Source organism: Heterocephalus glaber, unplaced genomic scaffold (genome assembly GCF_053883595.1).
Source record: "Heterocephalus glaber isolate CG9 unplaced genomic scaffold, H.glaber_assembly_v1.0 deba00001610, whole genome shotgun sequence".
In the NCBI taxonomy this organism is placed as follows: domain Eukaryota; kingdom Metazoa; phylum Chordata; class Mammalia; order Rodentia; family Bathyergidae; genus Heterocephalus; species Heterocephalus glaber.
The window spans coordinates 2442306-2463278 of record NW_028258381.1 but is presented as its reverse complement, the minus strand read 5'-3'; the positions used below and the strand labels follow the sequence as shown (position 1 = coordinate 2463278).

At 42.8% G+C, this 20973-nt stretch overlaps 1 protein-coding gene and 1 long non-coding RNA gene across 4 annotated transcripts in view; one reads left to right on the top strand and one right to left on the bottom strand.

Annotated features, from left to right (window-relative positions):
- The window catches only part of Lrrc1 (leucine rich repeat containing 1), a 127078-nt gene extending 114269 nt beyond the window's left edge, over positions 1–12809 (bottom strand). Inside the window, exon 1 of the mRNA XM_004868824.3 lies at positions 12495–12809. Within this exon, the coding sequence (XP_004868881.1) occupies positions 12495–12653 (159 nt within the window). The 5' untranslated portion in view covers positions 12654–12809. The remainder of the gene's footprint in view (positions 1–12494) is intronic.
- Positions 12810–12930: 121 nt separating this feature from the next.
- LOC147822579 (uncharacterized) lies at positions 12931–14135 on the top strand. Of its 3 annotated transcripts, none has more exons than XR_015445367.1 (3): positions 12931–13130; positions 13586–13810; positions 13939–14135. It is a non-coding gene; the product is annotated as an uncharacterized LOC147822579 (long non-coding RNA). The 3 variants fall into 3 exon arrangements; XR_015445369.1 differs by having other exon boundaries at positions 12954–13468; XR_015445368.1 differs by having other exon boundaries at positions 12955–13349.
- Positions 14136–20973: the final 6838 nt, after the last annotated feature.

Here is a 20973-nt window from a genome sequence, read left to right as displayed (position 1 = left end):
CAAGTGACTAAGACAGAAAGAATGGCCAATAAGTCACACAGAAGCCTGCCAGTGCCCAGGACTATGAGCTACGGCACCAGCCCAATACCCCCACCTTCAGACTTCCTGATGCAATGTGTGAGCTCACCAAATCACCATTCACAGGAGGCATTTCAGGTGAAGACTTTTGTTATTCACAATTCGGAGTATTGCAAATATGCTCCCCTGTCTCTTCGGCTGAAGGCTCTCATTAGGGGAAACTACCAGTGAACTGAAACCATCTAAGTTTGCTGACATTTCTCGTGAACCAGATTTACCTTCGACCTAAACGTAAAAATTGAAACAAAACATTGTGGAATACATAATTTTAAAATAGACTATATGATGTACATATCCCAAGTAAATGTTCTCTGCTATACTGACCTTAAAAAAACATCTTTATACAGACTTCCTTTTTCATCATGAACTACTACAAAGATGTGAGATGGGTTAAGGTTGAAGAGTAGGGGTCTCATCAGTTTTGCTCCTGACCCTATGCAATTTTAGAAAATCTTTGCAGTTAGCAGAAACACAAGATGTACAAGAAACTTCCTCCTCTTGCCATTTTAGTTATGGAAAAGCAGGACATGTGAATAAGTGCAATGTGCTATTAGGTAAAGTGTGTCCATTACAAAATGCTTATTTTCTATTAATATTTACTAGTATCTGTGTGTAGCAGTATTGGAATATGCATACTTCCAGAAAGCACATGAGGACCTTTATAATACTAACCTTTACAGTTAAAACTAAAAACTGCCTCAGAAGCTAATCACTTGATAACTTGCTTCACAAACAGGGATAAGTAGTTATGACAGCTGGATAATTATGAGAATTATAATGGGGGCATTACTAGGATAAAGCCAGTGTTCATGATAAGACTCCTCTCATTTTCCCAAATTGTGCTTTTACTTTTCAAATGTGTAAGGATTCAACAGGAAGTGACGTCCTGAATGTAAGAAATCCATCACCAAAGAATGGGTACTACTAATCTCTGAAAGATTATGGGTGAATGAGCTTATTAATATTTGGTGACTTGCTTTTTAAAATGATCTTTCAGCTCAGTGCTCTTTTTCTTGATGATGCAAAAATGAGCCAGGCATCCTGAATGTCTCTGTTGTCCTGCCTCATCAAGTGGCTTTTGGTGCTGACAAATGTCTCCCATGCTTGACTTTGAGGCAGGAAGACCAGGGGAACAGCATTACTTCAAATCTCAGCCCTGTTGCCTAGGAGCTGTGAGACCTGATGAGTTTAACACCTCTGGGTCCCAATGTTCTCATCCTTAAGACCAAGCTACTTATGTAAAATGAAGACATGATTGTTGTGAAGATTGAACGTGTTAATCACTGGAAGAGTTTAGAATGAATGAAAGCATAACTACTCAAAAAAAACCCTCTAAAATTCTAGGTCACATTAAAATTTTCACTATGACTCAAATACTTATCAGTACTACTACATTCCCTTCTCCAATCCTCCCTAAATCAATGAACAGTCCTGCCATCCCCCAGCTGATAAAAGCAAAAAACCTCCATCCTGACTTATTGTCCACTTCACCTCCAAGCTGCATCTCACTACTTACTGCTGCCACCCAACTTCAAGTTAATAATAGCTTCCTCAGAAACCTTTCAATAAAAGGCTCTTCTGGTCTCTCTGCCATTTTTTTCTCCCTCCTCAGTCTAATCTCTAAGCAGCAAGCAAAGCAAACTCTCCAACACAAATATCTATGGGCTTATGATCTGTCATACTTCCACTGATGAAAACCACCCAATATCCTCCCCAGCCTCCAAGCCCTGCCCTTCACTTTGATTTCCTTCTGTCATCTCACCACACCAAGGACTGCAGCCACACTGGCCTTTTTGTGCCAAGCTTATCCCTCAATCTTTGCTAGAACCTCTGTCAGTCACATGGCCAGCTCACTCGTCTGGGCAGATGTCACCTCTTCGGAGGGGCCTTCTCAGACTTCAAGAGAAACCTCTGCTGGCACAATGCTCTGCCACTCTCCCTGTTCTGTTGTCTACGTGGTTTTATCACTATCTGAAATGTGTACTTGCTTATCTATCAAAGTAAGGGTAAAGCTACCTCCCTTACCAGACCTAGATAAACCACCACCAGGAGCACAGCTCACACTCAACAAATATGTGGAGTGGATGAGAGAAGGAGCAGGGAGGGCCTGTCAAGATCTAGACCCAGCAGACACCTTCCTCACTCCCCTTAAACAGAGCTGCCTCTGAAGCCTGACACCAACCTCCCATCACAGAAGCCATCTGGGCAGCAGGAGCGCAGACAACTGCAGCCTCTGATTCCAACACGTGCTTTGCAAAAACACCTCAGTCTATCACTGACCCACAGGTGCCCCCTCCTCCAGGACCTTCACACTGAGCCACATCCCTATCCCGTTTTTCTTTGTTTGTTTGTTTGTTTTGGAGACAGGATTGTGATCCATCTGCCTCAGCCTCCCAGAGGGCTGGGATTACAGGTATGCAGCACCACACTGGACAGTCTCCAAACTGTGTTTCCCAAAACACAGCCTCTTAGGTATCAAATCAATCCAAAGAGAAGTTTCAAACAACCACTTCTGAATTGCTTGAATTCATTTAATAAGGACACAAAAAGTCTCTGCCAAATTGACATTTCACCTTGCCTTTAAAAGCTGAGAAACATAACCGAGAGGAAGAAAAAACTCCATGTTCATAAACAGTTGGAATGTAGTGTGTGAGCGTGTGTGTATGAGTGTGTGTTAACCAAAGAAAATCTGCTGATCTTTCTTCCTTAATTGCTTCTGGGAATCAACAACTGACCACAGGAGGGTTAAGTATTTGGAGCACCTCCGCCTACTATCAAATCCTTGATTATAATGATTGGGCCTAGAACTGTGGTTCTTCAAAACCTCACTAAGCAACCTTGGGGAACATATGCATAACTGTGTTGCCACTCTCCTAAGGTTCTCACCAGGGCTTCCAGTCACAAAATTAGCATCTGAGGAGAGGAGAACCCAAGGGACTGTAGATGTCACTCACAATGCCCTTCACCACTCCGATAAGGAAACTCCGCAAGGGCTCACCTGAGGAGAGGGCAGTCTCAGGCCCACTACCATGTACCATATACCAAGAACTACAGGGACTTCCAGGGACAACTTCTGAACCCTCACGGATAGATGTCACCCACACCCACTTCCCTGAAGAGCCCAACATTTCCCCAAGAATGCCATTCAAACATGTTCTGTTTCAGGTCTGTGCTGCACCAACCGCTGTCTCGGGCAGCAGGAGCACAAAGAAGAGGTGTGCAGCTTGCAGGAACTCGATGATGGGGACAGAGATCACTGCAGTCACAAGAAATATCACTGTTGTCCCCAGAGACCATGAAGGGAGGATAAGAAACCTTCCTGGAGGAATGTTTTCTCCTGAGGGCAGGGCGAGAAGCAAACCAGAGACAAGTCCGCCACTGGAGATGTGACCATACTGAAACAAAGGTTGAACAGTATGAAGCAGGATCAGTAACTAAGGGCCACTCACTGCTTCTGAAACAGAAGATTCGCGTTAGAAAGAGACAGGGAGAGCAAGCAGAGGTCAAGAATGTTACCAGATTGGATCCTGTAGGGGCGAAGAAGCCATGGGCAACTGCTCCTCCCACTGTGTCTAAGAAAGCGCTCTGACCAAGTGCACACTGAGAGGCAAGAACGAAGGAGCTCTCCCTCCAACACAGAGCAGGTGACACCCATAACAGTAACAAACAGACTGTATTGTGTAATTTCCAACTGCCAAGCACTGTTCTCAGCCCTGTACACACATAAACACATTTAATCTTCATGAGGCTTCATCGGTAAGGAACTATCATTACTTCTTTCCACAGATGAGCAAACAGAGGCACAGCGAAGGTCAAGGCGTCACAACAAACAGCTCAACCTCCTAACTATGGTGCATACTTTCTCATCAAATAAGAGATTCTGGCTTGCAAGGAGCCTTCAGGAGAAAGGACAGAGGGAGGGGTCTGTCCCCATGACCATCACACCAAGTTCACCAGGCTTTGTGTCCCCACACTTCCCACATCTCCCTGCCCTCCTGCTCCCAAGTCAGAACTTCGTCAGCCCTGAGTGGGGTCTACGCTCCGAACAGCACCACCTCATCTTGAGGATGCCCGTGTACACAGCCTTGCCAGCTGCAGCCCTGAGCCCAGCTGCGGTGAAGGCCACGTCCAGACACCCCACACCTTAGATGCACCGAGCCCTCCCTGCGCAACTACTGCAACACCTGGACTCAGCACCCACGGCATCGATGGGCTCCACTGGAAAATTCAGCCCGCTAGGCTAAAGACTTCAGGTCGCCTGAAGACAAGAATTAACGCTAGTCTACCACAGGCCTGGCACAAATATCCAACCGGCCTACCCAAGAGCTTGTCTGGGGCTACGACAAAGAACTGCAGTCAAGGATGAAGGGAGCAGAGGTGACCACACCCCACCAGGACACAGAACCTAGAGCCAGGAGCCAGACACGCACAGCCCACATCTTCACTCCCCTCCAACAAGCCACTTTACCTCTTCAGTTTCTTACGGAGGCTGGATGTTCACAGTCTCTAGGCCTACACCCCACTCTGTTCAAAAAAACATTTTATTACAAAATATACATAAAATTTGTAAAGTACATATCATTTCATCCAGCAAGTATGCTTCTTAAAATTTATATTAAAAAATTATTTGTACAGGTGTACAAAGTCATACATACTCGGACATTTAATCAAGCATGGTTTATCATCACAGATAATTAGAAACAACTGGCCAGGTGTGGTGGCACATGTCTGTAAACTCAGCACTAGGGAGGCTGAAGCAGGAGGATGGCTATAAGTTTGAGGCCAGCCTGGGCTACATAGTGAGTTCAAGACCATCCTGAACTACATAGCAAGACCCTGTCTCAAAAAAAAAAAAAAAGAAAGAATTAAAAACAACTTATCTTACAATAGAAAAGCAGATAAATAAATGATAATGTATGCAATACAATGGAAATACAATGGAATACCACAGTGCTAGCTTCAGGGCTGTAATACAATCAGTATGAAGTTGTCCAAGACACACTGTTAAGTACAAAGACCAAGAAGTGAAGCAATTTCTACAGTAGCAGTTCTCTTTTTAACAATAATAAATATATGGTAATGTATGAACAGAAAAACATCTTTAAGAATATATTCTTTGAAAAGAGTAGATTTTAAGGGCCAGGGATTTAGCTCAGTGGTTCTGCCGCCTGCCTCACAAGCGCAAGAACCCAAGTTGGATCCCCAATACCAAAAAAAAAAAAAAAAAGAGTAGATTTTAAATGTTATCACCATTTTTTAAAAAAGATGTACATGTCAGGCAACAGCTACGTTAGCCTGATTTCATCATTCCACAATATATATATGCCCCAAAACATCACACTGTAGCCTAAAATTTATTCAGTTAACTGTCAACTAAAAATAAAGTAGATTTTTAAAAATAAAACTGTTAATTTCTGGCATCACTTTCAGGGAATCAAAGATAATGTCTTTTATTTTTATTGTTTAATTCTTGCACACATCCAACACATACTACTATTATAAGCAGATAAAAACAAGACGAAACCACACTTCAAGGTCAGGCCAGTAGCAGAAACAGCATGAGCCTTGTGGGTATTTATTCAGTATCTTCCAAATCAAGTCCAGCAAGGTCCAGATCACATCCCAAGAGGTTTGGAAGCCACTTTCTGGGCCTTCCAACTGCTCATGTGACACAAGCTCTTAAGTTCAACCACAAAGTAGCTGATAGCCCTTCCTAATTATCTATTCCCAAGAGTGGGTGTGGACCATGGAGGGAAAGTGACCACAGTGATCAGAGAGGCAAAGTCCTCTCCTTCTGACCACACAATCAAGTAATCCACCCAGAATACCCTGTAATTACGTGTAACACCTCTTTCTACCCACACAAGACAAATGCATTCCCTGAGGTTCTTGGAAACAAAAATACCAAACTTCTTCCAAATGAGTCAAATTCGCTGGAATCCAGAAGTTACAGCTTAGATAAGTAAACTATTCAAAAAAATGATAAGGCAAAAAATTAAACATTACATCCTTCTTCTTGGAGTTCAAGGCATTTTACATCTCCCACATGCACAACATCAGACCTTCTAAAGTACCATGTGCAACAGTAAATTACCATTTCTATCTGCTAAATAACACCTGAGGGAAAGTTAATGCACATTCCAAAGTTTCTTCTGTGTATTTACCAAGAACTGGCCCATGATTTCATCACCTTTCATAACTATCTTGTGAAGCAGAGGACAAACATTTCTAGCCTTGTGTTCAGGTTACATCTTAAACCAGGTAAGGTTTCCTGTGACCTCAGAGAGCAGTGAGCAGTCTATAGTATCCACTGGATCTTCAGCCAAAGGAATGCAAGATCTTGCTTCCACGGTGCGGTAAGAACAATGCTAAAGATCCATCATCATTGCAAAGCATGATATACTGCTATTTCTGATACTCCTGTGTGAATATCAACAATGTATTGGCCCTAAAATGTCCAGATCATGTAGAAAGTCCATTTTAAGGAAATCGCAAGAACCTACTTGTCAAATAGGTAGTACATGGTGGTCAGGATGATACTTAGCACTAGAAGGCTGTGGAGGGATCAAGGCACTCCCTTCCCACTGGAAGCCCTAGGCAGAAGTGGTCACAGTTCACACAGGCTCATCTTGCTCTTTTACCACACTGAAAGCATAATTCAATCCTTGTCAATTCTAGGAAAGTTTTATTAGGTGAATAGTATTACTGTTTTAAAAGACCCAACTGCCATGAGTTTACTTCCAAGGCACTCTCGAATAATAAACATTCCCCAAGTGTTAGTCTCATAAAGCATGAACAGTGGGTGATAAAAACCAAAGCTCAAAGCACAACACACACATAAGAATGCAGTCACACTCCACAGAAAAACAGAACCCATGAGGTTACCAGTGTCACTGTGGGTACATTTTCCTAAATCCAATGACCACATTTATCTGAATAAACCAAAAATAAACAAGTTCTTCCTACCCGTTACATCTAGCTATCTATTTTCTCTGAAACCAATGCCTACATACAAAGCTTTCCACACTTCAGTTAAATGCAAAGACACCTCGAAATCAAGGAAAATACATCCACAAAAAAGGTGTCATCCAAGTGTTCAGGAAGCACCTTGGTTGGATCAGTACCTGGACAGAGAGCAGAACTCCCAAAAGGAAAGGAGCCAGTCCAAGTCCCTCCCACAGGTACTCCACCACTTCCTGTTGCGTAGCCACTACATGGTCTCCCAACACTAGCCTCTTCTCTCTCCAGAATTATTTTTCTAAACCAAAGACTTGGCTGTACTGCCCTGAGCCGCCTCTGCCTATAGGACACAGATCAGCTCCTTGGCCAAACCAGTAAGGCCCCTTTCTGCTCTGGCAGCCAGCACTCTCCAGTTGCTCCACAACACCCAGGCATCCTGCAGTCTCTACTGCTGGAAACAACAGGCTTTTCCCTTCCCATCGGTCTGAACACCACCACCTCTAAAGCCTTCCCTCAGGTCCCAGGAGTGGGACACTCCTCAAAACTTCTGCCCCTTCTGTGGAGGCTCCTCCCAAGTGTCCTCACACTGGCAGACCTCTGGGGCGCAGCTGGCTCCAAAGGGCCTGCTCTGCTGAGGTAAATGCACACATGCCAAACGCTCCCTCCAAAGCTAACCTCAACCAAACCTCTTCAATAAGCCTCATCATATGTTTCTTAAGTCTTAGTTTCAGCATGTGAAAAACTAAAATTATAATGGTTAAAATGTGTTGTTATTAAGAGAAATTACTTATGTAAAGCACTTAATACAATGTTTGGAACCCAGTAAAATCTCAATTAAGTGGTGGCTATTATAATTATGTCAAAGATACTCACTAAATGCCTCTTAATCAAAGAGACTCTAACCTCCATTAACCTGGGGCAAATTATAACCTCTCTAGTTCTGTTTTCTCAACTCTAACTGTAGGGAGTGAGCAGAAGTATGGGGGGTGGACCAACACAGAAAACAATCAGAAAGCAATTAAGTACTAAATGATGTAGTAGTAACAGGATGTCTGAGAAGTGAAAATTGTTTCCCTAACTTCAGAAATGTGTGGATCAGGAAGCACTATAAAGGGAAAATACTCCCTTGTCCCCCCTTCCTCTAAGCACTGATTTTTTTTTAATTGGCCTATTAATGCTACTATATGGTTAAGATGCCCAAGCACAAAACTAGGTATGTACCCCTTATGCTTTAGCCCCTACAAAACCATAAGGTAAAACAATTGAAAAAACCTAATTAAAAAAACAAAAAAAGAGAACTCAACATGAATTAACATGACACATGACAATGACACAAGTCTACAGATACTGCAGGGTGGCCCACCTCACATTCCACAGTGTTAACCAGGGGAGGTCCTTGCGTTCTCACTCTGAATGTGGGCTGCACCATGGGCCCTGGAACCCCTTCAGCCCCTCATCACTTTTTCCAACAATATGTCACAAAACCATTGCTCACTAAACCTCTCATTATTATCTGACTCTATCCATCATTTCTGTAACACATCCAGATTTGTTCCTCCCTCAATAGCTAGAGACAATGACAGGAGCACCAAAGAGACACAGGCAAAAAAAAAAAAAAAATTATACAGCACTGCTCATTTATAAGGTTCTCTAAATGTTACAGAGCTTATGATTATTACTAAAATTCTCGTTTAAAAACACCTTAAATGGCTAGGAAAGTATCTTAAAACTTCAGCTTAAGAAATATTGTTTTATAATAAAAAGTTCTTGCCACAGTGTTCAGAAACACCCTACCTTAGACATCTCCTATTTAACTCCATCTTGATGCTCCACGTGCTTCGATTCCTATGATAATCCTGTAAGGTGAACACTACTACTCCAATATCTGAGGAAATTGAGATTGTAGGAGAATATCCAAGAGGTGGTGCGCTGTTTCTACATTTTAATGCCTAAAATTATGCAAACTGAAGCAGTGAGTGGTATCTGAATCCAGCATCTTGCTTCCTGCCCCTTTAAGGCAAGTCCTAAAAGTCTGGGCAAAAGATGACCAGCAATGAACACTATGAGTCCAGAGAAAACCAACCAGTTGGGACTGAGGAAGTAGGAGAGGAAAGATGGCATTTTTGAGGACAGAAATAATAGGTCTTCATGAGAAAGAGGATTTATTAAATCCATGGATCTTTGGAACAAGAAGAAGGGCTGTCTAATCCCTCAGAAATGGAATCGCTGGGAAGAACTGCTAGCTCCAAACACAAGACAGAAACTGAAATGTGGCTGGGATAAGACAAAAAGTACTTACTCTGAGTAGGGACAGCTATCCCCTTAACAGACTGCAGCTGTGATGTTGAACTTGTGGTCGGTCACATTCACAGAAAATGTGTTCATGGTACATAAAGGATAATTTCAAAGAAGCCCAAAGGTGTCCTGCACAGAAGAGGTGCTGAACAAAGACTAGCAAGACAGCGCCAGTGGATTCAGGAACATTTTTGTTTTTGTCACCACCATTAGTTTCAACAAACTACTAAGTCAGCCCACAGAAGGGGCTGTTAGAGTGGCTAGGAAACCAACCGGGTAGCCTGCTGATGACCACACACAAAAGAACTCACTCTTGCAACAAGCATCTGAGTGCTCACAACATGGAAGATGCCGTCCTGGTTCAACCATGAATACCCCTGCCCTTGTGGAGTTGGTGTCGGGGACACAGACAAGGAAGAAGTAAGCAAGTACATAGTCTGATCTTAGGTATTCTAGAGGTGGGAAAAAATAACATGGGATATAAGAAGGAACAATTGGAAGGGACAGGTACGCGAGATAATGTCACCAGGCAATAAAAAAAAACATCAACAGAACTCTAAGGGGAGGTGATACAATAAAACTCAATTATTTTTAAGGTAGGAAGGCTTGAGCACATTTATTTTGCTGCATATGTGCTGGAATGGTGCTACAAAGATCACAAGAAAGCCACATTATCTGAAGGTGTTCGAGGATTGGTGCACACTGACAAGAAAACCAATTGCACCTCAACACTGAGCCCACAAGACAAGCATGATAGAGCATTATCCTGTGGATGGCCTTCACTTATGACGTCGCTTCCAACTGGAATATTCTAACTGTACCAGGAAAGGGTTGATGCTGGAGCAGTGATATTTCAGGGAAGAGGAAGAAGAAAGGGAGACCTGTATAAGACTCAGCAATATTCATTAAACATAGGAAAAGCTGTTCATTTTGTCAGATCTACTGGATGTCACAGGGTGAAGCTTTGCACTCAAAGGGTGAGCAAAAACACCAGGCACTTCAGAGAGAAGAGAGAGAGATCAGCTATGTCACCAAGATCCCCAAAGACTCCAGCTGCAGGGGGTGGGGGAGGGGGGCAGCAAGACTGTAAGCCCACTGGGGCCACACTAAAGATGAGGGCTCTGCAGCATTCTCTGAAAAAGGCAGCGTTGAGAGCTTGTCACAAGGCTAGACCAATGCTGAGGACAGAAGTGCAGGGTCAGAAAAAGGCTGGACAACTAGGTAAGTGACACATCTGCAGATGCTGAGTGGCTGCTGAGTAGTAGTACCCTGTCCACCCCACACTCACCACACAGGGACTAAAGTCATCTGCTTCCCCACAGCACTGCAAACAGCTCATGGAATCACAGGTCCTTTATGGTCCCAGTAACTGGCAAGTAATGGCAGCTCAATAAATGTTTAATAAGGCCATTTTTTAATTATGTGAATGAGAAACGGGGGAGTAAATAACTGAGTATTTGGTATGTGTGAGAAATAGCACAGGCCAGATCCCTGCTCAGTGTCCAAACCAAGCTGTGGTTGGCTCATGCCTGAATGGTCAGGACATGTCCAGCAACTGCAGCTAACTGGCTGTAGAGCACTGAGAGAGTCATCCCAACTCTGACTCTCAATGTATAAAATGAAGATGTTGGACCAAATGAGAGGTTGCAGGCTTTTCAGCGGAAAGTGTCTGTCATTATCCTGAAGACTGCATTCAGGGTAGGGGCTGTAGGTTTCCCCTTCAACTGTGCTTCCAAACAAATTATAGACAGGAGAGCATTCAGCTCCCATGACCACCATGCCAGGACCTTTGAGGCTTGTCAGCAAGAGCAGTGTGCAGCAGGTGAGGTGAAAGGGGCTGGGGAAGAGGAAAGGGAGAGGAGAGACCAGGAGCCCAGTGAAAGACGGAATGCAACAAGTATCTGCGTTTTTAAAGTGGCTGTTTACCTCTGGCATGTGTACACCCACAGACCCACAGTGAAATAAGTGAGGGAGAAATATTTCAGGCAACCTCAAAACTTATTAATTTAAGACCTGTTAGAGCAATGATTACCTGGAGCCTCTGAAAAGTTTATTTACTGTATTTACAGAGTGTCACTGGACTGTATTTTGAGCTTCTGAGAATTTACCATGTTCAATCAGTAGAAATGCCTGACAATTCCAAAACCCATAATTTCCCATGCCATGCTAAATTCTCCAACGTTACGGGAAAACCCACAAACTCTGCAGAAGGGAACGAAAACCTAATTCACTCAAAGGAAATCTTCCAGTTCTATAAAGGAATACAAAGAGCACTGAAACACTTTCAGTTGAAGGACTTTTCACTCGATCCTTAATAACTTCATTCTGAAGCCCTTGGAAAGTACTCAGTTACACATTCTACATTTCAATGCCTAAAGTTATGCAGCTTGAAGCCGGGAGTGAGCTCACGATCTAAGTCAAATTTAAGGAAGCTAAAGATCAAATAAACCCATATATCTGAAATGCCTGCAAAATAATAAATGCCTGAGAAAACTGGATCCTTTTTTCTCTTCTAACCTAAATAAAGCCTGGGGGAGGAGGTACAGAGATCCTAGTGAAGCTAATCTCCGTGATTATACAGAGCATGCCATCCAGGAAAGTTAATCCAAGCAGAGTAACAATACCTGCAATGTTGGAAACACACACACACACACACACACACACACACACACACACACACGCACAGTTCTGATTTTTAAAACACTGCCGGCGCTGGAGAACCTTAACGACCCCTCTAACAAGCCAGAGCCTTTGACAAGTGTTTCTGGGACAGTGACTCGGTCGGTGTTCACCACAAAACAAATCAGAGAGTATCGAAGTCCCACGTCCAGCCTCTCCCCGCGGCCTCCCCGCAGTCCACCGACTTCCTGCACACCTTGGGGAGGCCGCGCCGACTTCCTGCACCACACCTGGCGGGGAGCCTTCCCTCCCTGCTCCAGGGTGGGAAGCGCAGGGCCCGACCCAGCATGGGGCACAGTCGGCGTCGCTCGCCTGACAAGTCCCGGGCAGCTGGCCACCGCGTCCCGGAGCGCTCAGGGGGGCGCCCCGCCCGGCCGACCCCGCGGCCGCACCTGCGCCCGGCCAGGTGCTCCGCGTCGGCGGGAACGGGAGTCCAGCCGCCCTCGGCGCCGCCCCGACCCAGGCGCTACCGGCCCGCTCACCTCGGGCAGCTCGCGGAGCTGGTTGGCGTCCAGCAGCAGCTCCTCCAGGCTGCGCGCGTAGCGGTACACCTCCTCGGGCACGCACACCAGCGAGCAGTGACGCCGGTCCAGGCTCTCCACATGACGGTTGCACCGCCACAGGGGGATGCAGTGGAACATCGCCGCCCGCGCGAGCCGGCGCCCGCCGCGGAACCCGGGTCCCAGCCCGCTCGGCTCGCTCCGTCAGCGGCCGGCAAAGCGCTGGTGTCGCCCGGGCTCCCGGGCCGATCACAGCGCGGAACCTCAGGCGGGAGCCGGGCCGCGGCCCGCCCACCCCTCCGCCCGCCTATCCCTCCCCGTCCCCCCCGCTCTCCCACCCGCACAGCCTCGCCCACCGGTCAGCAGCTCGGCCCCGCCCACCCCGCTTACGCCCTCCCGGCCCCGCCTACTCCTCCGTCTGCCTGCGCGGCCCCACCCACTCCCTCCCGCGGGCTGGCGCCGTCACGCACAGAGAGCATGCGCCCCGCGGTTCCGCCCCAAAGCGCTTCACACCAGAGGTTCTTCTCGCGGCTGCCGGCCGCTTCGAACCCTTTAAGGAAGCCTCTGAGGGGCTTGAAACAAGATCCAGGCGACCTGAGGAAGCTGACCAGCTTCATTGTTGAGTCTTCCCCCAGTCGCTCGCTCCCCTTGCCCTGACAGCGTTCGCTTCCGGGTCAGAGGCCGCCCGGGGCTCCTCGCAGCTCGGGCAGATGGTCATTTCTTCGTGACGCTGCCTGGCCCTATGCTCCTCGACCCCGGAGCCGGATGTCCGCGCCTCGGCTGCAGACTGCCAGGAGCCCTCCTCACCCGCACGCTCGCGCGGGGTCGGGCTACGAGGTGGTCCGCTTGTATGCCAGCGGGCAAGGGGCCCGGCGGTGCTGACCTCGCCGGCGGGTTGCAACCGCGGGAACTCGCAGGGCCGAGGGTGTTCGCGACAGTCCTGCCTTCCCTCTTCTGTATCTTTCCAACCCACCCCGAATCGCCTCTTCACTGAGGCCTGGGCGGCACACGGGGGGGGGGGGGGGGCGGCGGTTCTCGGTGACTCCTGACTCTCTCCCCACACTTTCCTGTAGTTCCTGCTCTTCCACCCTCGCTCCTGCCCCCGGAGCAGCCCCATCTGAAACCTGGAGCCACGGAGCTCCCATTTCTGCAGAAGCCGAGTGTGCTCCAAGGCCGGGGTGAAGCTTGGTCTGAAACTTGTTCTACACAGGCTCTTCTGTAACTTCCAACTGTGGACAGGACAGTTTCCCTGTGTCCTGGGGAAGAAAATCATTTCAATTCTCCTTTCTACTTCATCGGTGAGGAGTGATCTAACTTCTGTTTCTACCCCAGCATCACTACCTCAACTCTTAACTCCATTCCATCCCTAATCTCACTTTATCCATTGCATTCTTTTTTTTTTTCCGGTCCTGATTTGATTCTCAAGGAAGCCTACCTGGATTTTGAACCTCTACTCCTTCATTCTTGCATACCAGAAACATTTATAAAGCTTATTTTCTGCCAGCCTTCCTGGAAAACAGTGGTTCCTGAATGAAAGATGTCTAGAGAGATAAACAAGTAACCACCTTTGCAAGTTTTCCAACTGCTTTTAAAGAGCTACAATAAAGAAGGTGGAACTCTGCATTTTAATGTTTGTCAGGTTATTTTGCTAAACGACAGATGTGTTTTAAAGACATGACTGGTCTTAAAAGTGACTCAGTACACATTCCCCCAGTGCCTCGAAGTGTTACTCTTCTCTGTGTTGTAGTTATGTTTGTATCACCTCAATCCTCAAAGAGATGGTGACCTCGTAGATAACAGATACTGTCTCCCTGGCTTTGTTAATCCTGAAAACTACCAGAGCACAGTAGCACACTATTTAGCTGCCAGATTTTCGTGGGATTGACTCATTTGGATTTTGGTTGGTCAGTCAGTGGAAGAAATCCTGGCTTTCCTTTTTTCCAAAGATTGCCAAGAATTAGAAATAGTTTGGTAAGAGAGAAAAATATCAACACTTTGTCAACAATAAGGAACAAATTAACAATTTAGGGAGTTTTAGGGATTCCCTTCATATAATTTCTACCGTTCCCCATATACAAATGCTGATTCAATTTGAACAGAAAAGATTATCCAAATCAATTTCTTAATGTAATTCATTTTCACTGTAAACCATTTTTATAGCCTTCAGAGCTGTTAAGATTCTGGCCCTGCTAACCAGGAGCTTTTAGAATTGGACAGTTACTGAATTTAAACTTCAGTTTTATTATCTCTCAGAGAGTGACAATGGGTCATGGGGTTGTTCTCAGGATTAAATGAGATGATGCTTATAAAATTCGTAGCAGTGTCAGACATGTGAATTCATCAAGAAATAGCCATTATACCATATATTAGCCAGCCTCCAGCATGGTCCTCAACAGTCCTCATCTCCTGGTTGGTCTCTGTAGCTACCCTTTAGTCCTCTCTCAGATCACTCAATTTGAGGAAGCTGTCTGCCAGAGGGACTGCTGACAGCAGCTAGCAAGGAACCAGTGATTTCTTGGCCACAGCCTTGTGAGTAGCTCAGGTTATCTTGGAAGCCAGTGCTTAGCCCAGTCAAGCCTTCAAATGGCCACAGCCACCTAACAGCTTCCCTAAAGGACCTTGACCCAAGACCATCAGCTCCGCTGCTCCTCGACCTTGGCCCTCAGAAACTGTATAAAGCAATGAATGTCTGCTGCTTTAAGTTGGTAAGCTTTGGAGTAATTTATTATACCCACAGGTAAGTGTACACAACAGGCATTGTACTCAGAAATTCAACAAGAACAGGATAGGTTTTACCAAGATGCTTATGCTATAAGGTTAAGAGAATAATAAATGTCCAATTAATGGTTTCTTGTTTCATCGCTAATTAGCATAATAGTACAGTTAGAAACAGGGAAGTTGGGGGAGCCACTCCCTTCCCTTCATTCACTACAAACACATCACTCTAATGATTATCCATGTTTAAACTTGGGGTCACCATGCCTGAGGTGGCAGATCATGAACACCAGTGAGAGATAGAATGGGAGGCACCTGGAGTCAGAGATGTCTGACACTTTAAATACTGGAAACCTGAGTTATCAAGGGTTCCTTTTCCTTCTCCTTTTTCCCTTTACCCTTCTGCCTGTTACTGCTGCTACCAACCTGTAATCGTTGATAAATGTAGCTACTACTACTTTACTTACTACGAGATATATGCTTGCCAATTCTTTCCTTGTCATGCACATGAACTATTTTTGGCCCATTCATCTGTAACAATATTATCATTAAGTTTTTAAAAGTGAAAATCCAAAGTGGTAGCTAGTAAGATAGGGGCAGAATGGGGATTCAGAAGTTTGGGCACAAGAATTTTAAAGTGAGCTACCACCACCTCCACTAGAATAACTTTAAAAAAAAAAAAGGCTGACAGTCTCAAGTGTCACTGAATATTTGGATGAACTGGAACTCACGTACATAAAATAATAAACTTATATAAAACAAATTGAATTTTCTTATGAGCATATACCTACACTAGTGACCCAGGTGTTCACACACACACACACACACACACACACACACACAGAAGCATATGTCCACATAACAATTGTTTATGAATGTTGATATCAGTTTTAATATTGGCCAAAGCCTGGATATAATCCAAATATTCATCAACAGATAAATACATTTTCTTTAAAATGTAACATATCAAAACAATAGACTACAACTCAATAATAAAAAGGAATGAACTGCTAATATGTGTAATAGATGAATCGCTAAATCAGTATGTCAAGTAAAAGAGATCAGACAAAAAATACTAAATTATATAACAAAATTTTAGAAAATGCAAATTAATATTAAGAGACATAACCTATGTCATCATTGGGTGCATGTATCTGGGTTTGTGGAGAAAATTTAAGGGAGAAGACTGATGGCAAATGGTGTTATACTTTGGGTCTAGATGTTCCCCCTAAAGCCTCATGTGAGTGAGGTGGGACTTTCTTTTTCAGAGGTAGTTAAATCTGGAATATGTGATGCTGGGGTTAAGAGCATGTGATTACTAAACCACTACATGTGAGTGATTTGTTTGATACCCACCTAAGTAGTCTGAATAAGATAAAAGGGACAGAAAGACAATGTTGAGTCCTCTTCCTTGTTGCCATGGCTACGGTATGGGTGCCATGAACCGCCTGTCTTGTTGCCTTTGCTACCTTATGTGTGCCATGTTGTTTCTCCTCTGTGATGCTTGTTTGCCACCCCAGCCTTGGAGCCAGCTGATTACGGACTGAAACCTCTATGAACTGTAAGCCAAATATACCCCTTCCCCTCCACCTTTGAGTATCAGGTATTTTGTCTCGGCAACAAGAGAAAAGTAACTAATGCAGAAATTTGGTACAGAGATTGAGGTCTTTGCACTGAAATTACCTGGCTATGTGGCTCAAAAGCCTTTGAAACTGGCTTGTGGGAAGAGGAAGAGTTAGGAGAGATCCAGAGACATTGGCTACAGAAGCAGGGTGGAAATACAATTGTGGTAGTTATGTGAGTGTATATATTTATTAAATTCATGGTAGTATACACTTACTGTGGGAACCTTTTATAATGTAAAATTTACATATCAATAAAAATTTTAGCCAAGTATAGTGGTGCACACCTATAATTCTGGCACTTGAGGAACTGATGCAGGAAGATTGCAAATTCGAGCCTAGCCCGGGCAACTTACCAAGACCCTGACTCAAAATAAAAAACAAAAAAATAGGCTGGGGATATAGCTAGATGAAAAAGCCCTCGGTTCAATCCCTAGTACCACCAAAAAAAACCTTAAAATTTAAAAATTAACAAATACCATACGGCTGAATATATCTAACAGACAGTTGTAAATTATATTTAGGGCTAAGGGGCCATGTTGTAGTAGTTCTTTAACAAATATTTGAGTGTTCACTGTATGCCAGGCATTGGGTTTACTTGCTAGGAAGTCAAAAAAGAATAAGAACTTTTAGTCCTAGTGGAAGTTATCAAGGGAATTGTAAGAGGTATAGCACTACTGTAGTAAGATCAAGAATTTTTTCTTAATCAAGAAAATCTATAGAAAACTGACCCTCTTGTCCTATAAAGTATTACTTGAGTGGTCCTCTGAAGTATTTATATACAGATCAAATAGCAAATTAAATCACACTGTGCAAAGCAGGACTGTGGGAAGACAGCACAATTTGCATAAGGGTCATAGGGCCTTGTGGGAAAAAGAGTGCTCAGCTCTCAACCCATGCTAATTTGAATTTAAGGCTATTTCCCAACTATGTTTTAATCCTTGTTCAAAGGGAAGGCTGTGCTAAACCATTCAAGAAACCTACAGAATTCAGTGGCTAAATTGGTTTAGAACTCAACAATCTTTATAGTCAGAACTGAAGTCACTGTTCCAAAATCTCTTATTCCTACTACTGTTTAAATTAAAATTATATCTTCCTTCCCTTACTTTTTAATTAAAAATTTTAGCCTATTTCCTTTAATATGATCATTGAATGGTTGGATTCAAGTCTGTTATTATTTTCTGCTTGTGATATCTGGTTTTTGTTCCTCTGTGCTTGCTTTCATACTGTTTTTCAGTAAATAAATATATCTTACAATTCCATTTCACTTTATCTATTAGTGATAGTTGTTCTACTAAATATAATACATATCCTTAAATATTTATAGTCTATGTAAATAAATCAATTCATGGAAAACATAAGATAAAACCCTTGCAGTTCTCAGGGTCCGTTTGCCAACTTTCTGGTCCTTTATGTTACAGTTTTTATGCAGATTATGCCACAACAAAATTTACAATTTTTACTTAAACAGCCATAGGTGTTTTAAAGAAATGAGGAAAAATAGTCTTTTATATTTATTCACATGTTTATAATTTCCAGTGTTTTTCATTCCTACCTGGTTTCATTTCCGTTCACCTTTAGTTCAGATCTGTTGTTTGATTCTCTTGGTTTTCTTTAATGTAAATTGTTTTTTTACCTTAATTCTTTTTTTTTTTCTGGTACTGGGGATCAAACTCTGTTCCTTGTGCTTGTGAGGCAGGCAGGGGAACCACTAAGCTAAATCCCCAGCCCTCCATTGTTTCTTGACAGTCAGCAATAATTCAAACAGGCACTATCTGTCTAATATGTCATTTTCTCTGTTTTCAAAATTTTTATCTTTTGTTTTCAATGTATTTGTAGTGCATATTAATTTTACAAAATATTGATTTTCAATGTATTTTCGTGCATATGTATATACACAAAACATACTTTGATCATGTCCATACCCCCATTATGCTCCCTTTATTTGGGTTTACAGTTCTTCTTGAATCTCTAAATTTTTATCTTTCACCAGAATTAGGATATTTTCAGCCATTATTACTTCTCATATTTTTTGTTCATTCTCTTTCTCTTTTTTAAAATGTTAGACCTTTTAATGGTATCAAAGATGTCCCTGAGGTTCTACTTGCTCCCCACTCCTGCAATGTTTTTTTCTTTGTCCTCCACATTAGATTATTTATACTGGTCTAACTTCAAGTTTATTGGTCTTTCTTCAACTCTCTTGAAGCTGCTATTGAGGCCATATTAGATACAATTCAGATAGTGTATTTTTAGTTCTAAAATTTCCATTTGGCTCTGTTTTTGTAGGCTATATTTCTCTACTGACATTTTCTATGTGATCATTCATTAAAAGTGCACATGCTCCTCAACTTACAAGCGAGTAACTGCCCCCAAAATCCATCATAAGTTGAACAATGAACATACCTAACCTCATGGATCAGCAACACAGTACACTGTCTAGTATGATTATTTACTCTCATGATTGTATGACTAACTAGGAGCTCCAGCTCAACACCACTGTCCAGCACCACTAGAGTCACATATCACTAGCCGAGGAAAAGATCAAAATTCAAAGTATAATTTTCTTCTGAATGTTTATCACTTTCACATCATCATGAAGTTGGAAAATTGTAAGTCGAACAATCATAAGCCAGAGGCATCTGTATATCTTCCTTTATATACTTGATTATAGTCCTAACAGTGGCCTTAGATTTCTTAGAGTCTAATATCAACACTCAGGTCAGCTCAGGTTCACAATACCTTGATAGCCTTTTTTCTATTGTATAGATTATATATTCCCCTCTCTTCATATGCCTATAATTATGGATTATGTCCTGAATATTATGAATGATAGAATGTCTGAACTTTGTTATATTTTTCCTAAGAATATTTTTGTCCTGTTTTGTTTTGTATTTAAGCAGGCCACTAATTGTATGAAATAGAATTCCAAACTCTTATTTTCTTTGTGACTAATGACAATAAACACACTGAAATGTTTGCTCAATTATTTTATTCTTAATTAGGCTTCTTGGTAGTAGATGAACTACATGTGCATAATTTAGGGATCAGATATATAACTTCTGATTGGGGTAGCTTATGTGCAGAACTTGGAGCTTCTGTTCTCAATCACTTCTGAGATTTTCACTCTCTCATTTTCCAGCTCCATGAGCATCCTAAATGAATTATTATTATTGTGCTTCAAGCCAGTCAGACTGGTCTAAACATGAATTTTAGCTTATCTGTATAGTGATGACTATATAAGATGTATGCTTGTCAAAATCATAAAGGCAGAAAAATTACTCTTCTTCCAAGTGTAGACTTCCTTTCAGTTTCAGCTTGGTTTCAATACCCCCAAATTATTGATTTTTGCTCTTTTGTCTGGCATTAGAATTATTATCTGTGTAATACTCATCTTATATAGTTATTTTGTGGTGTTAGGGATCAAACCTAGGGCTTTGCACATGTAAAACATATATTTTGCCAGTGAACCACATACCCACCTCTATTCCTTAATTTTTATAAATTATAATAATTTGTTCATTTAGCTTAACAGACTGTAATATTATAAGGACAGTACGAATTTTTGTATTACAAAGATTTTTATCTACTACTCAGAGAAGCTAAAAGAGAGAAATTTGTGTTTTATCTGCTTTTTTATTTTTCTTCAATCTCTGATTAAATGTGCTAACGATCAGTCAAATGTTGAATAACATTTTGCCTTAGTGGAAATGGGCCAAACATTATCTGTTGCATGGGGTGAAAATAAAGAAAACAATTTTCAATTTTCATTTTCTTTATTTTCACCAAAGAAATGAAAAATGCTGTTGAGAGGGCTGTTGAGAGGATTGTAGATTAATGTAGCCAAAGGAGTTTTCCATACAGTAGAACATTACACAACAGGTATTAATCATTGTCGATACGCGTTGCTCAGTTACTAGCCAAAAGAAAACCTGCCACAGGAGTGTTTTCTTTGGATGACAACATATACATTATACTATCAGTAGATATGAGATTATAAGTATTTCAACAGGAAAGTGATTACACTGAAGAGCCCAATCAAAATTAACAGCTGCCACTGAATCCATCTTTTCCAAGCTTCTCCCTCAGCTTCATGATCTCCTTCTCCAATGAAACAGGAACAAGTG